The following is a 19,272-nucleotide window of genomic DNA, read 5'->3' on the forward strand; positions in this document are numbered from 1 at the left end:
ACTAGACTCAGACCAATGACTTCTTGTAACTTGTATCTGCCAAGACTTAATTGTGAATAAGATACCATTCGTTGGTTGAATCTTTTTGAAGGGCCATAATTCAACCTGTAATAGACTTTCTAAGCAGAGTCACTTAGGTTTTTGTCCTAGTCTGTACATTTTAGAAACTAGCAGCAGACTTTTTTCACTTTTGTACCAGGGATTGTATTCGATCACGGAGTGACATTCTCAGCCCTATTTTGTATTTTATTTAGAGACAGGGTCTCACTGAGTTGCTTAGCATCTCACTTTCTCTGAGGCTGGCTTTGAACTTGTGATCCTCCTGCCTCAGCCTCTCAGGCCACCAGGATAATAGGTAGACGCCACAGTGCCTGGCTAGCAGCAGACTTTAGAAAAGGCATGTTAAGATGGTTTAGTCTTCATGTGGATTTATGATCCTAGCTGAAGGCACTGCTGTGGTTCACGTGGGAGCAAGTGTCCTTGGATATTTATAAATGTCATGCATATGACACCTACACAAATGAAGTTTAAGAAAGCTAGAAAGAGAATTTAAAGTTCATTTATAAACAGATGTTTTTAGGGGTTTTGGTTTTGCATGTAGCTCAGCGCTTCTCTGCCTGTAACTTCCCAGATGAGTCCATTCCTTGGGGAGGTGTTCTGGTGCACACCACATCTGAGTCTGGTTCAGTGTGTGCTGGGGAGCTGGCCTCTGGGAATGGCTTGCCCTTGTGCGATGCAGCATTCTTACCTGCTTCTGCATGTGTCTCAAGTGATTCAGCACATTGCTTCCTCTGCCCTTCTTCACAAGCAGCAGCTTTCTTGGGAAGGTCATTTTGAAACTTGTGGTCTTTGCCATGAGAACCTGGCATTGGCCACCCCTGCAGCAAGCTTGAGATGTTCTGTGAGGTTTCAGGTGCTGTTTTTGAAATGAAGCCAGCAGTCAGCTCTCTGTGGCATTTCCTGTTTATCCTTCTATACCCACCCCACCAAGGAAGGCATTAGTATCAGATCTGTTTGTTTGGTTTTTACGCTGCCCCTTTTGACACGCTACTAGAGATGGCACATAGGGGTTTCCACCAATGAATGTGCGCTCATTTTTGGTGTCTATCTAAATTGCCCGGGCTGCCTCAAAATTGGGATGCTCCTGCCTCATTCTGTGTAGCTGGGGTTCTATAGGCATGCATTACTGTGTGCCTGATTCATAAGCTTTTAATGTTTGTTGTGGACCACCTAAAGGTTCAGAGAGCCATACCCTTACCTGCATACAGAAGTTGTCCCCTGGTTTAGACTTAGGCTTTGTAGGAACAGTGTTGGGGGCAGTGCCTTTTGTAGAGCTCTTAATCCCCCTGTGGCAGAAGTAACATGATGTCATCTTTAAGCAGGAGCAGAAGGGCATGCAAGAATCTGCTGTCCTCTCAGGTTCCTACTGGTAGGGTATGGGTCCAGTGGCCATGTCTCTGATACCATCTTGGATCAAATCAGCACCCCAAATGTAGAAGGTTTGAGATGGTCACCTCCTAAACGAGAACAAGAGAACTTCTATCACATAGGAAGGGTGTTTTGTTTTGTTTTGTTTTTTTTCTTGGTGTTGGGGGGACCAGGAATTGAATTCAGGAGCACTCAACCATTGAGCTACCTCCGCACCCTATTTTGTATATTATTTAGAGACAGAGTCTCACTGAATTGCTTAGTGCCTCGCCATTGCTGAGGCTGGCTCAGAGTTCCTAATCTTTCTGTCTCAGCCTCCTGAGCTGCTGGGATCACAGGTGTCTGCCACTACATCTGACCCCCAGCCTGTCTTTTATTTTAGTTTTTGGAGTCTGGCTCTTAAACTAGGATCCTCTTGCCAAGCTGCTTTGATTATAGGTGTGGACCACTGTGTCCAGCTCACATAACAAATTTTCACTGTAGCTGTCACATTTCTTGTCCAGGTTGTCAATCTGTTCTGTGGGGACACCCAGGTGGAGTGCAGCTGGCATGCTGGCACTGACAGCTGGTGGCACAAGTAGAATGCACAGATCTTATCTGGATTATATGAAAGTTTTATCCTCTGGCAAAAGCATGACATGTTACTAGATTTAGTTCAGGGTTATAGTTTAAGTTTTCTTTCAAGTATTAGAGCAAGTGGGACATTCAGATCTCTTTACATGGAAGCTCATACCTGAACTTCCTATGGGGTGACGACTGCTGTGGAAGGTGGGAACTACATCATCAATCAGTGGGTTTAACCTCTTGTTAACTGTAGAAGCTCCTCCAACTCCTTTGCCTGGTGCAGGGTTTGGTAGCACCACTATCCACTCCCAACCCGTGCCTGGCCTGGTCCATGCCATGGTGGACGTGTTCACATGCCCTGTTGCATATTCTGCCTCCCCTTCTTCTGGCCTCTTTAGCTCTTAGAACCAGCAAACAGTGCCCACTTTTCTGCATGCAGGACTTTAAACTCTGTATTCCTGAGCTTACCTTTAGGTGGAGCTGACTGGGCATTCCTTGTTCAGAATAGTTCTGGGTGTTTTTTTTTTTTTTCTTTTTGTACCAGAGATTGAACCTGGGATGATTAAGTACCAAGCCATGTCCCCAGCCCTTTTTATTTTTTAAGACGGGGCTTTGCTAAATTGCTGATGTTGCTTTCGAACTGGTGGCTTATGCCTCAGTCTGCTGTGATCAGCTGGGATTACAGGTGTGTGCCACCACACCCAGCCAGAATATTCTTAAGGTCGTGTGTGTGTGTGTGTGTGTGTGTACACCCAGGATTAAACCCAGGGGCCCTTAATCACTGAGTCATATCCCTAGCTTTTTTTATATTTATAGTCTCCCTTGAGTTGCTTAGCACCTTGCTGAGGCTGGCTTTGAACCCGTGACTCTCCTGCCTCAGCCTCCCTAGCAGCTGGGATTACAGGCATGTCCGGCTTAGTGTATCCCTCTGTCACTTGCCTGTTCCCATCTGTCCTTGAGCTTCCTCAGTGTCTGCTTCTCTCCATCTCTAGACCTCCCTAGGGTATTGCTTCTCCCCTTTCCAGTTGCTGCAGCTTTTCTTGGGCCTAGTTGACTTATAAACCTGAGTCGTTCCCGAGTCATTGGCTGGCTGTGTGCAGTGGTGGGCATGCTGTCACATTTTTGACTCTTGGCATACGCGCTTCCTGGTTTGCCCTCTCTTGCCCTCTGGCTTGGATGCATGCCACACTAATTATGTTGTTCTGTGTTCTGGATGGATTCTGTCTACATGCATTCATGTTTATCAGGAATACTTGTTTTTATTCCTTGTACGTTTTCCATTTTTCTGGAAGAAAAACACAGTACTTTATCACTGAGAACCCAGCTAAATTACGAAGTAGTTTGTGTTTTCAGTGAAGCTGTCCTTGATTACCACAGCAAAGAAAAACTTTCGGAGCTCATCTTCTAAAGGTTGTGTTGTGGAGCTGGGGTTGTAGCTGAGTGGAACACTGGGTTAGCACATGTGAGACACTGGGTTTCGATCCTCATCACAAGATAAAAAAATAACAAAATAAGGATATTGTCAATCTGCAAATAAAAAATGCATCGCTGGATTTAGGGTAAATTATTCATTCTTAATTTGTCAATACATGTTTTATTTTTATTTTTTCCACTGTAAACACATTTAATTGTCCTTTTCAACAGAAGTATCTTAGTAAGGCTTACTGCAGCATTTCCTTAATCTTCATGTTTTTCTTTTCTCTAAGTAGACTTACTATGCATGTGTTTAAATGGTAAGACAATTTGTCTATACTGTGTAGAAAATCACCTTCTTACTTCATAAAGCTGACAGATTAGAATACTGCAATTTTAAATTAATGATCTGTATACTTTTTTCTAACCTGAACTTATGTAGAGATTATTAAAAGTTTTAAAAACATAACTGATTATAAGCATTTTATTACTGTTTTGATTTTTTTTTTTTATTAAAATGCCTATTTCTATTCTAATCCTATTTCTAAAGCTGAGCAAGCTGGTTGAATCTTTATTTCCTTAACGGTATTTGTAAGATACAGCTTCATAATGCCCTGTAAACAATGCATAAATGTAGTTTGATACATGTTTTTGCATTTGAAAATATTGTGTATTGCAAGTGGTTTTACACAAAATACTGAGTAGTAAAAATTTTACAATTACAATAATGTAATTCAAAGTTTTAACCAAAGAAAAAGTAAATGGCACAAGTTGAGCAGTCAGTCTTCTGGGATGTTTGTAATAATATAACCTGATGACTTTGTAATTTTCTGCATAGATAATTTTCATTTTTTTCCCTTCATTAAGACAAATTTTCTGAACCTCCCTCTCTTTCAATTTCTATTTCTTGTTTAAAACCAGGTATTAACTGTCTTGCTTTCCATACCTTTGCTTTATCAAGTTTTGCAAAAAATATTTTATTTCTTGCTCTCCTGAAAATTCTTGGTTTTGATTAGAAGTCTAAAAAAAAAAAAAACCTGTAATTCAAGCAGCTTGGGAGTCTGAGACAGCAGGATTGTAAGTTCAAAGCCAGCCTCGTCAATAGCAAGGTGCTAAGCAAATCAAGGAGACCATATTTCAATAAAGAGTAGGTTTCTATAGGTCTCTAACACCACATCTCCATATAATGTCTGCTGTGAAGGGTCCAGGCATTTCTATTGTCTTCAGAAAAATCAATGACCACATCCCTTAATGTCAGTGGTTTCATTTCCTGGCTTTTGGTATGCTAACTTTTTCCCCTGATAGTTTTTTTCAGCTCCTGTGTACTGCAGAAACCAGGAACTCTTGACCTAGGTTTGGAAGCATAGAAATAAATTCAAAGAATCTACACGTCTTATTTTTGATTTTTGGAGCATTTTGGTATTTGAGCTATCAATGAGATACCCACTGATGTCTATAATTTTCTACTAAAATTGCTTCAATCACAGTGTAATGTTTGACAGTTAACACTGGTTTAGATTGTACTTAAACTAATAACTTAAAAAAATTGTTTTTGAAACATCATCTTACAGAAACGTGAAAGGTGTTCTTGGGCTTCTTGGCTGGATTCGTGGGCTACTTAAACATTGCCTACTTGGTGCCCCATTCTGAGTTTATAATGCTCCAGTAGTTCATGTTGTGTCTTAATTCCCTGAAGAAGGCAGCTTGGGTTCACTGGGTACAGCTACCTGTCCGTGAAATCAGGTCTCGTCGGCAGGAGCAGTGTCCCATTAGGACACTAAGCTAAAGGCAGCAGGCAGCTCTGGTGAAATGCGGGGCAGTCCTGAGTTTGTGTGTGTGCACGCGTGCATTTTTGGTCTGTGTCGAATGTTTACCTTGTTATGTGCCTTTACTTGAATTAAGGTAGTGAGAAAGTATCTCATGATAAGGCCTGGTTATACTACTTGTTTTATTTCTTCTCCAAATCTATTGGTAAGTTAAGGCTTTAATCTCTTTTCCTCCTCCCATGAAAAAAAATATCTAAAAGATTTATACAATACACCTTTCTGTTTGTTTCTAGAAGATACATTTGAAGACTTTTTTGGGAACCGAAGAGGTCCCCGAGGAAGCAGAAACCGAGGTGCAGGCTCATTTTTCTCCGCTTTCAGTGGATTTCCAACATTTGGAGGTGGATTTTCTGCATTTGATACAGGTATTAAATCCCTAGATTTAATTTGTTGTTAGAGGAGAAATTAGTGCTTAGAACACTTAAAGCAGTTTGAATTATGTTTATTCTTTTTAGGAGAAGAGCTTTTTGCATTTGTCAGGATTTTGCATGTACAAATCAGTGCTTAATGACCTAATTATTCAAGAATGTGAGTCATTCATAAGGGATACCATATAATGAATTTCCTGGCTAAAAGGGTAATGCATGTTTGAGTAGGCATGAAGCAGCTGCAGTGGACAGTCTTGCTAAACTCTGCATGTGTTCTTGCCTCCCTTGCAGTTAAGCAAAAGGGCACAGTCCCATCTAAGCAGTGTGTAGTTGGATGGGATTGGCGGGTTGGCCCATGGCCTGGGGTGTGTGACCTTAGCCAGACTGTTCCCTTGAAGTGTCCAGCCCAAGCACATGGTCAACCACAGTGGTTGGTGATGTGCCTACAGAGGTGGGTGCTCCTGGGTCTGACTTGAGTTAAACTTTGGTAGTTTGAATTGCCATTTTTTGCACAGTTGAGTTCATTCCCCCTCACCATGATACCTATGTTACCCAGCACACAGCTGCCTTGGTTGGGCTTCTGTGCATGGTGTGCCCGGCTCTCCCCAGCAGAGCTCTCAGTGGGTGTCTGTAGTTTGCCAGGCTGGGCCTGGTGAGCATACAAAAACAAGGTTGTTGAAAACATGAGGGAAACGGCACTTCATCTAAGCCAGTGTCTGGGGCTTGTGTTAAGCAATCCTGCCTTTAGGTATTATTGTGAGCCGGCTTACTCCCTCTTTTTTTGCCGTTGGTGCCCCATGTGCCATGTGGTGCCACGTAGATACAGTGGGAGGCCCACCGCCATGCTAGAGTGTCAGTGAGGTCTCAGCCACTTGGGAGTGGGGAGAGATGCCTAGAGGGAATCAGCCAGACCACCCCCTGGTTGTGGATACTGCCAGTCCTCTCAGTGCCCCTTGTGCTACAGTGGTTTTGGCAAGAGCTGCTCTTGTGTGGCTTTCGACATCAGATGGTCTTCTGCTAAATTTGAACTTAGTCCTATTTTTGAATTAATACTAGTCATTATTAGCCCCTAGTCATCTTTATTCTCTGTTTTCCTATAGGATTTACTTCATTTGGGTCACTAGGTCACGGTGGCCTTACTTCATTCTCTTCTACATCATTTGGTGGCAGCGGGATGAGTAACTTCAAATCAATATCAACTTCTACCAAAATAGTAAATGGGAGAAAAATCACTACAAAAAGGTAGAGTGGAATTATGCATTTTATATTTATTATGTCAGCTTAATGTTTCATTGGTGTTGTGTACTGCTTATCAGTCAGCTGAAGTATAAGCTGCATGAAAAATTTCTTAATTAGCTGGAATCTTTCTTTCCAATGTTTTCTTCCCCATTTTAAAAAAATTTTGTTATATGACAGCGATTTTTTTCAGTGTTTTTTGTTAAATTATTAGAAGTGATCTTTATTTAATATGTAATAATGTGTAATAAGTTTTCCCAACATTGTTAGAATGATAAAATGAAAAAACCATTAGTTGTGGGCTGGGGCTGGGGCTCAGTGGTAGAGCACTTGCTAGCATGTGTGAGGCACTGGGTTTGATTCTAACCACAGCATATAAATAAATGAATAATGGGGCTGGGGATGTGGCTCAAGCGGTAGCGCGCTCACCTGGCATGCGTGCGGCCCGGGTTCGATCCTCAGCACCACATACAAACAAAGATGTTGTGTCCGCCAAAAGCTAAAAAATAAATATTAAAAATTAAAAAAAAATAAATAAATGAATAAAATAAAGGTCCATCCATCTTAAAAAAAATAAAAACCTCTACGTTTAATTTATCAAAAAAAACTTTTTTTTTTCTTCATTTATTGCCTCAATGTATTGTGAGTCCACCCCAGGGGCAGATTTTTCCCCCCCCTTAAATGTGGTGTTGGATTTTAGAACCCAGGGCCTGTGTATGCAAGGCAAGCACTCTACCAACTGAGCTATATCCCCAGCCCTTAATTTATTTTTTGTAGTCCTGGGAACTGAACCACAGGGGTGCTCTACCACTGAACTCTCTTGACTCTTTTAAAAATTTATTTATTTGTTTGTTTGTTCTAATCAGTTACTCATGACGCCAGCATGCTCTTCGATTCAATGTACACAAATGGAGCAGAATTCTTTTTACTTCTGGTTGTACTCAAAGTAGGGACACATCATTCTTGCAGTCATACATGTACTGATGTAATCATGACCGTCCCATTCCACCATCTTTCCTACCTCCATGCCCCCTCCTCCTGGACCCTTTTTATTTATTTTGAGTCAGGTTCATGGGCTGATCTGAAACTTGTGATCCTCCTGCCTCAGCCTCCCACTTTGCTGAGATGACAGGTGTGCATCCCTGCCACCTCTCCCGGCTGCCCTGTTGTGAAGAATGGAAGCTAGGGTCTCAACCTCATACATTCTAGGAAGTGCTTTACCAGGGCTGCAGCCACCCCTCCAGTGCTGGGGTTTAAACCTGGGGCCTTTGGCATGCAAGGCAAACCGTTCTGCCATGGAGCCACATCCCCAGTTCTAGCTTTAGCAGGGAGGTACACCTTACACAACAGTGTGAACACCCCAGTCATCACCCTTAAAGGATCTGCTTTACTTGCTTATATTGGTACTTGGAATTGAAACTCAAGATTGCTTAACCACTGAGCAATATCCTAAATTGCTGGGACTGGCTTTGAACTTGAGATTCTCCTGCCTTGTGTCTCCCAGTCACTTGGATTACAGGTGTGCATCAGTGCTCCTGAGTTCTTTAGTATTTTTGATGAACAGTATCTGCATATATTTATCAGTCAGCCTTGCAGTATTTGGGATGATTTATTATTCTCAGGATAAATAGTTTTTTGTATTGGGGATTGAACCAGTGACACCTTACTACTGAGCCACATCCCGAGTCCTTTTTATTTTTTGAGACATTGTCTTGCTAAGTTGCTAAGGCTGGCCTCAAATTTGGGATCCTGCTGCCCCACCTCCAGAATTACTGGGATTATAGGCATGTACCACTATGCCCATCAGAATAAATCTGTTTTAAGAAAGATAGACCGATAGGTTGTCTTTGTTTTCCAGTTTGCACACCACTTTTGTAGTAATGCCCTTGTGAATTTATATGTATTATATTCACTCTCATATAAATATTTTGTTCATTTACAAAAGAGGTTTAAATGAATTCTATCCTACAGAATCGTCGAGAATGGTCAAGAAAGAGTAGAAGTTGAAGAAGACGGCCAGTTAAAGTCCTTAACGATAAATGGTAAGGAGCAGCTGCTACGCTTGGATAACAAGTAATTCAACGCACGCATTTAACAGAAATGTTAAACTATAACAAGCACCATTTGAGGATTAACAGGAACATTTTTTTGAAGATTTCAGACGAACTCGACTTTCAGTATAATTGTACCTAATCTAAAGTATTTATAAACAGCTCATCGGAGCCCCTATTTGTCATAGACTTTTGAGTTTATTGTTGGGACCACACAATAGGACCATTTTTTTTTTGTCTTTAAAATTGTTGTAATCTCTGTATGCACTTTGCTTTTTTATTAAACGTAATCCAAGGTGAGCCTTGACTTTGAGTAGTGCTAGGACAAGATTGTATTCTAACACCAGCATGGATCTGCTTCCCATTGTGTTTGACATGTGAGCCAAGTAGTGTCAGCCTGCTGTGAGCTAACAATGCCAGGATGAGGCTCCTGTAGAAGTAATTTGGTTTTGTTTTTTTTCCAGTATTTAGTAATGAAAGATATTAATGCATTAATGGTAATACATTTCTGGTTTAATATAAATTTAAGGATGTTTTCTAGTTGTGCATGAATGCTGGCAACTTAGTAAAGTTTTGACAATTGTTTAAATATGTAATGTTAAGCTTAGGTTTAAAAATCTAGTAAACTGGGTCTTTGTCATTTGCTTAAAAAAAAAAAAAGAAAATAAATGTGAATGTGTTTGGTGCATTTTTTCCTGAGTGGGGTCTGCAGCCTCCTTGTGTCTGTGTATGATTTTGTGCCTGGGCTTCTAGTGTCACTCCATTAGTGTTCCTTTCATCATTAAGGTGGATACTGACTGAAAGGCACATGTAGACATTTTCTATTTGGAGAGTGTGTAGAGATTATAAAGAATTATCAGCAATCTTAAGAGATTATTAGCAATGTATTGAACATGTCAGTATAACATTTATATGGGGGAGGCGGGTAAAGCTTGTTAAAAAAAAAAATTAGTGCCGGGGGAATTGAAGCCAGGGACCTTAACCATTGAGCCACATCCCCAGACCTTTTTATTTTTGAGACAAGGCCTCCCTCCCTTGTTGAGGCATTCCTTGAATTTGAGATCTTCTTCCTCATCTTCCCCAGTGGCTGGGATTATAGTTGTACACCACCAATTTCCATTCTTTAAAGCATATTGTTCTGTAGGATGTATATGATATGATGTAAGATCACTTAAGCACAGTATACATGGTAAAGTAATGGAATCACAAGAAGTGAGCAAAAATAAAGTTGCTGCTTTTCTCAGTCTGTAAAACCTTTTGCAATTACCATTGGTAAGCAGAATCCTAGCTCAAAATCACAAATATTAAAAAATTCTTTCTCTCTCACTCTTTAAAAAAACTTTTAAAAAAATTAAAAAATAATTTAAAAAGTTGGCCTTGAGCCACATATGATGGCACAAACCTGTAATCCCAGTCACTTTGGAGTCTTAGGCAAGAGGATCACAATAAAGAGGCCAGCCAGATTAGGGAGGTCCCAAACAACTTAGTGATATTCTGTCTCAAAATAAAAGACAAAAGGAAGTGGGGAATGTGGCTCCATGGTAAAGTGCCTAAGTTCAAGTCCCAGCACCAAAAAAAGGTAATTCTTAAACTCAAATTTATAAATATAGAATGCAAATCAACATCTCAAGACAAACAACTGAAGAGGGAACACACCCCCACCCTACAATCCCAGTGCCTCAGGAGACAAAAGATCTCAAGTTCAAGGCCAACCTAGGCAACACAGTGAAACCCTGTGTCAAAACACAATCTTTTCAGAAGGGCTGGGAACTAGCTCTACTAACAGTAGCTCCCCAAGTTGAATGCCCAGTACCACAAAAAGTTACACAAAAGGACTGGGGAGGGGTTGGGAATTTACCTCAGTGGCAGAGAGCTTGCCTAGCAAGGACCTGGGTTCAGTCCTCAGACCTTGGGGGGGCGGGGGGGGGACGGGGACACGGACTGAAGATTTGCTCGGTGGTCAAGTGCCCCTAGACTGAATCCCCAGTATTGGGGTGTGAGGTTCACTTTTTTGTTGTTAACTTTACAATGTTGTGAAAGCAATACAGGTTCAGTAAAAACCATATCTGGAATTTGGAATCTGCATCTTTTCCCAGCTGGCAACACACAGGCTGAAGCTCTCTCCAGCCCTGTCACTGGCAGCAGCACACTCCACGCTGTGCCCTGTGCTGCTGAGCCCACTGGGGCACGACGCACACTCCAACTCCTGGCACTTCAACCTGATGATGGGTGACGGGGAGATGCTCCCGTGGCATACACTGCAAGAAATGGCGGGACTCCACCTGCAAGCTGAAGCCAACCCAAGAAGGCCAGGCACCTCCAGAGGACTTCATCTTACAAATGTCGAACCACTGCACTCAGCTAAAAATCTTTGCCAAAAATACTAATGATTAGTTATGAGAAAATAAGGGGAGGGGGCTGGGGGATGTGAGCAAACATAGAATTTTTTCATTCTAGAAAATATGCTATTACATGGGCTGTGGCTCAATGGTAGAGCACTTGCCTAGCATCTGTGAGGCACTGGGTTCAATTCTCAGCACCACATATAAATAAATGAATAAAATATAGTCCATCAACATCTAAAAAAAAAATTTAAATGCTATTACAGACAGAGGCAAAAGGATCCCAAGTTCGAGATCAGCCTGGACAAGGTAGCAAAACCATTCCCCAAAAAATGGCTAGAGATAAAGCTCAGCGGCAAACAAACAAAAAAATTGCCAGGCGCAGCAGCACACGCCTATAGTCCCAGCACCCAGAATGATAAGGCAAGAGGATTGCAAGTTCGAAGCCAGCCTCAGCAACAGTGAGGCCCTGCCTCTAAATAAATAAAATACAAAATAGGGCTGGGGAGGTGGCTCAGTGGTCAAGTGCCCCTGAGTTCAATCCCTGGTTTAAAAAATAAATAAATAAATAAATAAAGAATGAGAACCTGGATAGGGAAATCACCAGGACATCCCACTGTGTGAAGCCATAGCTGGGGATGTGGATCAGTGGTTGAATGCCCCCCGCCCCCCCGAGTTCAATCCCTGGTATCAAAAAAAAGGGGGAAAAATTGCAAAATGAAATGAGAGTAATCCAGGAGTGACTACATTAAAGGAACTAAGTAAAAAGACGACATGATAAACAGGTTCCCTTTTTTTGCGGGGGAAGAGGGAGCACGGTTTACTGGGGATTGAACTCTTTTGTATTTAGAGATATTTAGGGCCTCACAGTTGCTGAGGCTGGCTTAGAACTCATGATTCTCCTGCCTCACCCTCCTAAGAAGCTGGAATTACAGAGTGGGCCACCACACTGGCCACCTACGTTTCCTTTAAGAAATGGGCATGCACAGTCAAGCAAGGTGGCATACGCCTGTAATCCCAGTGGCTCAGGAGGGCTCGGAATGTGGCAAAGTGACCCTGGGTTCAACCCTCAGCACNTTAAGCCAGCGGGATTACAAGCAGCTAAGATTCTAAGCATGCGCCACCACACCTGCTAGTGTTGGGCTTCGAACCCAGGGCTTCTCTATCACTGACCTACATACCTGGCATTTTGTTTTGAGACAAGATGTTGATAAATGACTGAATCCTTAGGATTATAGGCGTGCACCAAATGCCCCAGCTGACTCAGGTACATTTGGAATGTACTATTTTTCGCTTTTCTAGGGACCCAGACTTTGGTGCTGGGTTCTGACCCCCAGTTGATTTATTAGAGGTAAAATTTGGGACATAACCCTAGTGCCCTCTCCCTCTTTTTATGGTGCTGGTCCCGGGGATTGAATCTGGGCCTCAGGTGTATTGCTAAGCCACTCCCCAGCCTCTGCAGCATAATGGAGCCGCTGATTCAAGGGCTGCCTCTTATTAGAAAAAGAAGCATAATTGTTGACCACAAGGTATGTCACTGCCTGTTTGCCTTCCTGTTTTTGTGGAGGAAAGTTCATCAGACCATCCAGGAGTTGACTGTGACCTGATGATTTGGGCGTGTCTTGCATTGCTGTACCTCCAGTGAGGTCCCTGGAAGCTGAGTACTTTCTTTGGTGTTCTCATTCTGCATCAGAGCCTGCATCCTCTGTTTAGCTGGTTGAGCCTCCTGTTCAGGGCATTGTTGCTCTGTGGAGCAAGCCCTTCTCTCAGTGACTGTGTTCCATGTTGCCAAGTGGTCCGAAGCTTGCTGCTCAAGTGGCCTTCTGCTTCACCTTTCTCTTGTGCCCTGCCCTGTGGCTGTCTTGGTCATGTGTTTAGATAGTCTCTGGCCTGATGACACGGCTCTTCAGAGCACTTTCCCACATTTTCATTTTGTACCTTGACCTTTGTGTTAGAATTCCCAGCTTTCTCCCAGACTTCGTGCCATCTTTATCCCGTTAATTTGTTAGATATAGCATCTCTTTTCTTGTGTACTTTTGTTCTTGAGGATTATTTCTGTGCCAGATCCCCTTACATCAGGTACAGTGATTACCTGAAAGGACAGCTCATGGAAAACTCTTCTAGTCCGTTCTTTCAGATACAATGCAAAGTCAACTCCAGGTACCCTACAATCCTGAGTTGCATTGAATTGGTGGATTCACTTCACTTCCAGGAACAATATGGCTGACTTGGCCAGCCTTCCTTCCTATTTTGGGTAGTGATGGTGTTAGGATCCAAGCTCAGGCTTTTGCCAGGTGTGTTGTCTCACATGTATAATCCCAGTGGCTCCAGAGGCCGAGGCAGGAGGATGGCCAGTTCAAAGCCAGTCTCAGTAATCGCAAGGTTCTAAGCAACTCAGTGAGACCCTGTCTCTAAGTGAAATACAAAATGTGGCTCAGTCCCGGAAACCCTGTCTCCCCCCACCAAATAAAAACATCTAACGAAAAAAAATTAATGCTGTTCATACACATGTGCACTTCTTTTTGTGCATCTGTGTGCTGAGGGTTGAACCCAGGGTCACTTTGCCACATTCCGAGCCCTCCTGAGCCACTGGGATTACAGGCGTATGCCACCTTGCTTGACTGTGCATGCCCATTTCTTAAAGGAAACGTAGGTGGCCAGTGTGGTGGCCCACTCTGTAATTCCAGCTTCTTAGGAGGGTGAGGCAGGAGAATCATGAGTTCTAAGCCAGCCTCAGCAACTGTGAGGCCCTAAATATCTCTAAATACAAAAGAGTTCAATCCCCAGTAAACCGTGCTCCCTCTTCCCCCGCAAAAAAAGGGAACCTGTTTATCATGTCGTCTTTTTACTTAGTTCCTTTAATGTAGTCACTCCTGGATTACTCTCATTTCATTTTGCAATTTTTCCCCCTTTTTTTTGATACCAGGGATTGAACTCGGGGGGGCGGGGGGCATTCAACCACTGATCCACATCCCCAGCTATGGCTTCACACAGTGGGATGTCCTGGTGATTTCCCTATCCAGGTTCTCATTCTTTATTTATTTATTTATTTATTTTTTAAACCAGGGATTGAACTCAGGGGCACTTGACCACTGAGCCACCTCCCCAGCCCTATTTTGTATTTTATTTATTTAGAGGCAGGGCCTCACTGTTGCTGAGGCTGGCTTCGAACTTGCAATCCTCTTGCCTTATCATTCTGGGTGCTGGGACTATAGGCGTGTGCTGCTGCGCCTGGCAATTTTTTTGTTTGTTTGCCGCTGAGCTTTATCTCTAGCCATTTTTTGGGGAATGGTTTTGCTACCTTGTCCAGGCTGATCTCGAACTTGGGATCCTTTTGCCTCTGTCTGTAATAGCATTTAAATTTTTTTTTTAGATGTTGATGGACTATATTTTATTCATTTATTTATATGTGGTGCTGAGAATTGAACCCAGTGCCTCACAGATGCTAGGCAAGTGCTCTACCATTGAGCCACAGCCCATGTAATAGCATATTTTCTAGAATGAAAAAATTCTATGTTTGCTCACATCCCCCAGCCCCCTCCCCTTATTTTCTCATAACTAATCATTAGTATTTTTGGCAAAGATTTTTAGCTGAGTGCAGTGGTTCGACATTTGTAAGATGAAGTCCTCTGGAGGTGCCTGGCCTTCTTGGGTTGGCTTCAGCTTGCAGGTGGAGTCCCGCCATTTCTTGCAGTGTATGCCACGGGAGCATCTCCCCGTCACCCATCATCAGGTTGAAGTGCCAGGAGTTGGAGTGTGCGTCGTGCCCCAGTGGGCTCAGCAGCACAGGGCACAGCGTGGAGTGTGCTGCTGCCAGTGACAGGGCTGGAGAGAGCTTCAGCCTGTGTGTTGCCAGCTGGGAAAAGATGCAGATTCCAAATTCCAGATATGGTTTTTACTGAACCTGTATTGCTTTCACAACATTGTAAAGTTAACAACAAAAAAGTGAACCTCACACCCCAATACTGGGGATTCAGTCTAGGGGCACTTGACCACCGAGCAAATCTTCAGTCCGTGTCCCCGTCCCCCCCCCGCCCCCCCAAGGTCTGAGGACTGAACCCAGGTCCTTGCTAGGCAAGCTCTCTGCCACTGAGGTAAATTCCCAACCCCTCCCCAGTCCTTTTGTGTAACTTTTTGTGGTACTGGGCATTCAACTTGGGGAGCTACTGTTAGTAGAGCTAGTTCCCAGCCCTTCTGAAAAGATTGTGTTTTGACACAGGGTTTCACTGTGTTGCCTAGGTTGGCCTTGAACTTGAGATCTTTTGTCTCCTGAGGCACTGGGATTGTAGGGTGGGGGTGTGTTCCCTCTTCAGTTGTTTGTCTTGAGATGTTGATTTGCATTCTATATTTATAAATTTGAGTTTAAGAATTACCTTTTTTTGGTGCTGGGACTTGAACTTAGGCACTTTACCATGGAGCCACATTCCCCACTTCCTTTTGTCTTTTATTTTGAGACAGAATATCACTAAGTTGTTTGGGACCTCCCTAATCTGGCTGGCCTCTTTATTGTGATCCTCTTGCCTAAGACTCCAAAGTGACTGGGATTACAGGTTTGTGCCATCATATGTGGCTCAAGGCCAACTTTTTAAATTATTTTTTAATTTTTTTAAAAGTTTTTTTAAAGAGTGAGAGAGAAAGAATTTTTTAATATTTGTTTTTTTTAGTTTTCGGAGGACACAACATCTTTGTATGTGGTGCTGAGGATTGAACCCGGGCTGCACGCATGCCAGGCGAGGGCGCTACTGCTTCAGCCACATCCCCAGCCCCCCCTCCCTTTTTAAAAATAAGTTACACTTATAAAAGTCTTCATTTTTGCTGGTTCTGAATCATTTGTAGTTTTGAATTTGTTTCCACCCAACATGGCCTGTGAAGCATCTGTTTTGGTGTAAATTATTCAGAAATTGCTAGTTTTACTATTTTAGTAGTGTGAACTCTCCCTCTGTTATTTCCCCCCAATCAAGTATGAAGTTCCGATTATATTTAGCAATCAGAAAGTAAATACCTTTACTTTCTGAAAAACAGATTTGAAATATTCCCTGTGTTTTTTTTTTTTTTTTTGGGGGGGTGCGGTGTTGGGAATGGCACCGAGGGCATTATATTGTTCTGTGGTTGCATCTCCTGCCCCATCTGTCTGTCATAGTCCCTTCCCTTTAGAGTCCCTTAGTCCCTTAGTGGGGCTCTACTGCGGTGCTACATTTCCAGATTTTTGCTAGGATCTTAAGTTGCCCAGGCTGATCTTGGAATTTGTAGTCTTTCTTCCTCAGTACCCTGAATTGCTGGGATTAAAGGTGTATGTCACTGTGTCCATTTTAATTTTCCTGTCTCTGCCCTTCCTTCTTACCTGACCTTGGGATTGAACCCAGGAGCACTTTACCAGTGACCTACATTCCCAGCTCTTTTTTATTCTTTGAGTCAGGGTCTGGCTGGGTTGTTGGAGGGTCTCACCTCGTTGCCAAAGCTGGACTTGAATTTGTGATCCTCTTGCCTCAGCTTCCCAAGAGACTGGAATCACTGGCGGCACCACTGTGCCCGGCTTGTTTTAGGATTGTGGTGTGGCGCAGCAGAGCTGCGTGAACAGCTTGCACATGTGTCTACACTTCCTTTGCTTTTTGACTTAATGTTAACCTGGTATAGTTTTACTTTGTCCCTTGAAGCTCGTCTAGGACAAGTGGGCATGTAGGAGACCAGACCCTGCTTTGTGCTTCAGAAGGGGCTGCTGGCACTGCTGACCTGGTGGGGTAGGCCCTCCCCTTATGTGGGCACCTTGTCTACCTCCAGTGCTCTGGACAGAATGTGCGGTTCCTGCTGTGCTGAAGGCTCTGCTTCCTGGAGTCACTTTATTTTTTTATTTTTTAAAAAGTATTTATTTATTTATGTATGTATCTTTTTAGTTTTAGGTGGATACATTAGTTTGTTTTTATGTGGTGCCGAGGAGTCGAACCCAGTGCCTCATGCATGCTGGGCGAGCACTCTACCACTGAGCCACCACCCCAGCCCCTCCTGGAGTCACTTTAATCGAGACCATGCTTGTGGCCCCTGTAGCAGTGTCTGAAAATGAGGGGAGTAAAAATGCTCTGCTTCTAGCAATTCCCTGTACTCCCACCTGCACCAGGTCTGGCATGTGCCTTGCAGGGGTGGCTGACCTTGTTTGGGCTCCACAGTAGCCCTGGGCTTCTTCCTCATCTTCTCAGCTCCTGAGGGGCTGGGTCTGCTTGGAGTGGCACAGCACAGCTGTCAGCATTTTTCCCAGTGCCTAAAACCACTCAGGGCATCTTAAAGGGTTAGGGTTAGGGTTGGGCTCTGCAGTAGCGCCCAGGCTGAAGGACTTGACCTTCAGGGGACTCCCTGCAACTGTCCCTGTGCTGCCACCTGCCCTGGACCTGAGGGTGGAAGTGTGTATCTCTGAGCTCTGCCACTGTGCTGCTCTTCTGCAGAGGGGTGGCCGCAGTGCTACTGGGGTCTGCCCCTCTAAGTGGGCTGTTGTCCAGGCCTGGTCCCAGGGACTGCCGTGTGTGTCTACCCTTAGGGCCGTGCCTGGCCTCGATCTGTTTCCTGGACATGGTTTGAGGGGTGACTACTGTGTGTTTACCAGGGTTGCCTAGCTGCACTGTCTTGGCTCACAGCACTTGGCCTGAGCTCCAGTGAGCATTTGGTGTTTCCTGCAGGCCCCAGGAGACTGAAACCCAGCTCAGGGAGAGGCGTCTAATATAGGGCCTGCTGTTGGGGGAAGTGACCCTGTGCGGCCTCCGGATCCTCTGGCCCTTGTCTGCCTTGGTGTGGTTTGTGCTTGACTCCCAGTTGAACCCAGGCATCTGCCTGTTTTTCAGTAGCTGTCATTTTCTTTTTCCAGTAACATTGATAAGTGGTCTTCACATCTTCCGAAGACCCCTCAGTCAGTAGCCTGTTAGACTTGTAAGGGCTGGGGATGTTGTGTAATGGCAGAGCACGTGCCTAGCATGGGCCAAGCCCGGATTCTATTCCCAGCAAGAAAAATAATAAACAAACAAACAAATAAATAAAGTCTTAGAGTCTGCTTGCCTCACTCTGACCTGCCCGTCCTGCACCTCAATTCAGTTGCCTCGTGGGTGCCGCAAAGTGGCTCTCGTGTGTCCATATGTGGTAAGTAGAATTTTGAAATAATTTGAAATAGTTCAGGGCCTCTTGAGGTTTTCTTATGAGATACCTTATAATGTAGGCTCTGCCTGTTGGCTGTTTTCCATTCTCCACCTCGCCCCATTTTGTGGGGGGGGGTACCAGGAACTGAACCCAGAGGTGCTCTACCACTGAGCTATATCCCAACCATTCTTCTATTTTGAGATAGGGTCTTGATAAGTTGCTGAGGCTGGTCTCAAACTTGGGATCCTCCTTCCTCAGCCTCCTGAATAGCTGTGATCACAGGGCTGGCCACTACTTGACCTAGATTGTTCTGGGACAATGGTCTACAGACCTTTCCTGGCCACATTCTCAGCCCTATTTTGTGTTAAGTTGCTTAGCAACAGGGTCTCATTGAATTGCTTAGCACCTGACTTTTTTTTGCTAAGGCTGGCTTTGAACTCACAATTCTCCTTTCCTTGTCCATCCTGTTCTCTAGCTTGCTCTTCCCCAGCAAGCCAAGGTCTCTGCCCATTCTGTCAGCTGCACACTCTAGGTCTGGGTCCCTTGGCCATTGGTCCCAGACTCTGGGTAGCTCAGGCAGCGAGCACCTGCTTGCCATGTCCTATTTTGTTCTCACCTGTTTGCTGTAGAGTTCAACAGTAGTAGGTTCGAGCTGTCCCCAGTCCTTGCCCACATCCACACCAGGTGTTGGAAGTGAGCCCGTCTTGAACGGGCCAGCAGGCGATTCTGGATGTTTGTGCTCCCTTAGGGAGAGCAGTCTTCATGATTTGAATATGTATGGGATTGAACTTTCTTCCCACCCCACAGAAGATGGACAGGAGCAGCCGCAGCAGAGGCCCTTGGACACTGTGGGCTTGGGAAAGCGGTGGTGTGTGCTGGTGGCCCTCATTTGCATGCCTTCAGCCTTTGACTGCACCAAGAACCAGAG

At 44.0% G+C, this 19,272-nt stretch overlaps 1 protein-coding gene across 1 annotated transcript in view; it reads left to right on the forward strand.

The window, feature by feature from the left end:
* Dnajb6 (DnaJ heat shock protein family (Hsp40) member B6) overlaps positions 1 to 19,272 on the forward strand; it is a 44,630-nt gene that overhangs the window by 12,108 nt on the left and 13,250 nt on the right. Inside the window, exons 6-8 of the mRNA XM_015502356.2 lie at positions 5,465 to 5,596; positions 6,700 to 6,841; positions 8,807 to 8,877. Of these exons, the coding sequence (XP_015357842.1) occupies positions 5,465 to 5,596; positions 6,700 to 6,841; positions 8,807 to 8,877 (345 nt within the window). The remainder of the gene's footprint in view (positions 1 to 5,464; positions 5,597 to 6,699; positions 6,842 to 8,806; positions 8,878 to 19,272) is intronic.

This window comes from Marmota marmota, unplaced genomic scaffold (genome assembly GCF_001458135.2).
Source record: "Marmota marmota marmota unplaced genomic scaffold, marMar, whole genome shotgun sequence".
Lineage (NCBI taxonomy): Eukaryota > Metazoa > Chordata > Mammalia > Rodentia > Sciuridae > Marmota > Marmota marmota.